At 37.2% G+C, this 4,415-nt stretch overlaps 1 protein-coding gene across 4 annotated transcripts in view; it reads right to left on the bottom strand.

Annotated features, from left to right (window-relative positions):
• The window catches only part of ADK (adenosine kinase), a 647,845-nt gene that overhangs the window by 229,963 nt on the left and 413,467 nt on the right, over positions 1-4,415 (bottom strand). For 3 of the 4 annotated variants that reach the window (XM_006835922.1, XM_006835923.1, XM_006835924.1), the window contains one exon: positions 3,854-4,024. The exons of the other annotated variant lie outside the window; for it this stretch is intronic. In XM_006835922.1, coding sequence (XP_006835985.1) covers positions 3,854-4,024 — 171 coding nt within the window. The remainder of the gene's footprint in view (positions 1-3,853; positions 4,025-4,415) is intronic. 4 annotated transcript variants of the gene reach the window in all.

Here is a 4,415-nt window from a genome sequence, read left to right as displayed (position 1 = left end):
AGTCAAAAGGGAAGAGATTGTTTAACATTTCTCAAGCTGAAAGAACAGAAGGAAAATTTAACCTCGACTTGCAATATTGATGGGTCCTATTGTGGCACTGTAAGATAAGAACTGGACAGCTAACCGTAGGTCAGTGGTTTAAATACAGGGCCACTATGAGTCAGGACTGACTTGACGGTGCTAAACAACAATAGGCAAACTACTGAACAATGCAGAACTTATCAAAAGAGAATGGAACATAGAGTCACTTTACCAAAAAGAAGTGGTCAACCATTTCAGGAGGTAGCCTGGGATCAAGAATGAGTAACAACGAAGGAAGAAATCTGCAGTGCAGGGAGAGCAACAGTGAAAAACAAGCTCCAGGAATGAGTGGAGTACAAGTGAAAATATTTCAATGAACTGATGTTAACAGATAGCACTCGCTTGTCTAAGACAAGAATTTGGGAATACAGTACCTGGCCAAAAGCCTGGAAGAGATCCATATATTTGTGCCTATTCCAAAGAAAGCGTGACTCAGCAGAGTGTGGAAATTATCTAGTAATTTCATTAATATCACATACAAGTAAAATTTTGCTAAAGCCAATTAAAAATGGTTACACCAGTACACATAGAAAAAGAGCTGTCAGAAATGCAAACTGAATTCAGAAGAGGACATGGAATGAGGGATACCACTGCTGATGTCGGGATTTTGACTGAAAGCAGAAAATATCTCTAAGATAACATTTCGAATAATGGATATTCGAAAACACTTCATTGTACTCATGACAAAACTGTATACAGACCAAGAGGCAGTCAGTCATTCAAACAGAACAAGGGGATATGAATGGTATAAAATCAGGATTGTATCCTTTTGCCATACTTATTTCAACCTGTATGCTAAGCAAATAATCCGAGAAGTTGGGTTATATGAAGAAAAAGGTGGCATCAGGATTGGGGGCAGACTCATTAACAACCTGAGATATACAGATGATACAACCTTGTTTGCCGAAAGTGAAGAGGACTTTAAATACTGTTGAAGATTAAAGACCAGAGCCTCAGTATAGATTATACCTAAATGTAAAGAAAACAAAAGTCCTCACAATTGGACCAATAAATAACATGGTAATGGAGAAAACATTGAAGCTGTCATAGACTTTAATTTGCTTGGATCCACAATCAATACACATGGAAGCAGCAGTCAAAAAGTCAGATGACATACTGCAGTAAGCAAATCTGTTGCTGTTCAAAAGAGCAAAGACGTCAGGTTGAGGACTAAGGTGCACCTGACCCAAGTCACGGGTTTTTATGGAAACTTTTATTGTGAAGTGAGTGATAGTTTACAAGGGAGAACATCAGTTTTGCACTCAACCAATCGTATTCTGTTTCACTGCAATGAGTACAATCCCCTCCATCACCTTCAGTTAACAGTATTTGTTTGCCTCTATTCCCTCTTTTTTTTTGTTTTAAATGTACAAAAACATGCAGGAATATACAGTTGTTTAAACAACCACAGGGCACATTTTGCAAGCCCACTTCCTGCCCTCAGCACACAGTCTTTCTCTTTCAATGAGTCTAGAGTCCTCAGGTGCTCTAGGCTCTTCATGCCACTATCTCTGCCTCCATTTCTGGTGTTGCTGTTTCTCTGGTTAGAATCCCAGTGTTACGATCATGCGGGTCCTACGGTCCTCTGTTTCTGAGATGTAAGATTAACTACTCCCCCCACCCCACAAGTCATGTTATTTTTAATCGCCTCAGATTAATGTGAAAGTTGAACATTCAATAAGGAAGACTGGAGAAGAGTGGATGCATTTGACTTATGGTGTTGGCAAATAATACTCAAAGTACCATGGACTGCCAAAAGGGTGAATTAATCTGTATTGGAAGGAGTACAGCCAGAATGCACCTTAGAAATGAGGAAGGCAAGATGTCGTCTCGAACTATGGACATATTATCAGGTGGGACCACTCCCTGAAGAAAGACATCATGCTTGGAAAAATGGAGGGTTAGTAAAAAAAAAGGAAGACCGCAACAAGATGGACTGATAAAATGGCGGCAACAATGGGATCAAACACAACAACAACTGTGAGGATGATACAGAACAGAACAGTGATTCTGACTGTTGTGCACAGCGTCACTATGTGTCAGAACTGACAAGACAGCACCCAACAAGTCTTTGCCAAACTGTTTACATTCTTTCTTGGTTCTGTAAATGTTTCAGTCTTTTTTACATGTCATTTATAAAACTGAACACATATTCAAAAGCCCTCTAAGAGTTCTGCAGCATTGTGTTTTGGAATTAACCCGTTGTTGTTAATTTCAACTCATAGCTCTGCCTGGAAGGATTTAGGAAAGCCAATTGCCACGTCTTTCTCCCATAAAGTTGACTAGTGGGTTCAAACAACCAACCTTTCAGCCAGCTGCCGAGTTGCTTAACTACTGTGTCACTAAGACGCCTATGATCCTGCTCTATGACAACCAATTCTTTCATGTTATTTAAAGGGCTAGAATAACAGTAACTTCCTTTATTTTTCTGAAAACGAAACTGTCAAAAAAGGAAATCTAATTTTTTTCATATGCTTGGATTTTAGTTAAACGAAATTTCCAGTAGAAACCTAGAAGTTTAAGATTTCTATTGCCACTAATTCTTGCCTTGACGTATATTGTGAAGTGTCAAGATGTAGCATTTCCTTCAATTGGTAAATGCATTTGCAGATATTCACATCATGATAATACTTGTTTAATCCTCACCCATGTGATCTCACAAATTGCAGACAGGCCACATTTTATATTATTGGAGGCAGACAGCACAAATATCTCACCTAGACATAAAGATCAAGGACTAGGACCGAATTGCTAGAACCACAGTATTAGGAACAGAACGAACTTCTCAGATAATTAATATACTGCCATAAGTTGTTGTTGTTGCTAAGTGTCCTCAAACTGGTTCTAACTTAGAGATCCTAGGGTTTCTAAGACCACACACATTTATTTATGGGAACAGAAAGTCTCATCATTCTCTCACAGAGGAGCTGGTAGATTAGAACTGTTGACCTTGTGACTAGCCGCCGTCAGGGTCACCAGCACTTGTTTTAGAGGTAACCCTCTAACTTAAGAAAGCTAAGTGACTTGACCAAGGTCACATGAAGATACACTGCTTTCTTTCTTTCCTATTTCATGGATTTTTAAAGTCAGTACATTAAATATAAGATGTAAAAATTCTACTTTTTCACTAATTAGGAATGGAAGAAAGGACATTGTTGGCTTAGCAACAACAACAAAAAGATATAAATGAAAAACTAAAAAACCTTCCATCATATTATTGTCTAATACAATGTACAAATATTACTAAAAATGTAACATTAACAAATAAATTTAATACAATTTACAATATACCAAGATTTCTGTATGTTTATTTTACACTAGAAGCCCCTTACCTTAATCCCTAAAAATTTAAGGAAAACATTATTTTACTGGTAAGAAAACAAATCTGGGGCTGTCAGGAGATGGGATGAGCAGACGGGTGGTCTAAAAGGTCTGAGAAACATTTTTTGCTTGTGGTTAAAAATAGGTATGCGATTGTAAAACTTCAACATAAATGTACAGAAAAGGATTCATTTTATTATAAGTAAATGATACTTCAAAAGACCTAACCTTAAAACAAAACAAAACAAAAACACCCAAAATTTGTACTAAATGAGAATTTCACATAAACTGGAAGATATACTAGAATACTGAGTTAGAATGGAGCTACTACTGTGTAATTCTCAAAATAGAAATATGCAAGTATTTAGATTTTTATTTATATATTTATGAAGCAGACCAGAAACACGTAATCCATAAAAAAAAGGTATGTTTTTTTAAAAAGGTAACTCACCGTCTCATTTCCAAAAATGATGTCAATATAAGGCAGGACTTTCATCAATGGCTCCTTGTAGAACTGGCTAATAAATGGTGCAGACAGATTCAAAATGAAAATTTTGTTGTTTTCAGAAGCATGGCGTGCCACTTTTAATATTGATTCTGGGGAAACCGTAAGAAAAAAGCCCTGGATAAAAAATAAAAAGGATAATTTAGAAATTCCAGTTCCACAGAATCACATTCAGTGAGAATAAAAATAACTTATACAAAATATGGCACTGTGGGCTATGTCAGATTGCAAAGTCATTTGAACTGCAAGGTCAGTAGTTCAAGCTCATCAGCTGCTCCTTTGAAACCCTCTGCAGAGTTGCAATCAACTCAAGGGCACTTAACAACAACAAGAACAACAATAAAATTACAAAATGCATGACAAACAATAGCAGAACATGACTACAAATAAACTAAAATGGTTGTTGTACCGACTCATAGTGAATGAAACACTGCCCGATCCTGGGCCAACCTCACTACTGTTGCCACGCTTGAGCCCATTGATGCTGCCACTTTGCCAAACCATCTCG

The sequence above is a fragment of the Chrysochloris asiatica genome, unplaced genomic scaffold (genome assembly GCF_000296735.1).
Source record: "Chrysochloris asiatica unplaced genomic scaffold, ChrAsi1.0 scaffold00020, whole genome shotgun sequence".
NCBI lineage: Eukaryota > Metazoa > Chordata > Mammalia > Afrosoricida > Chrysochloridae > Chrysochloris > Chrysochloris asiatica.
This window is presented reverse-complemented; position numbering and strand designations above follow the sequence as displayed.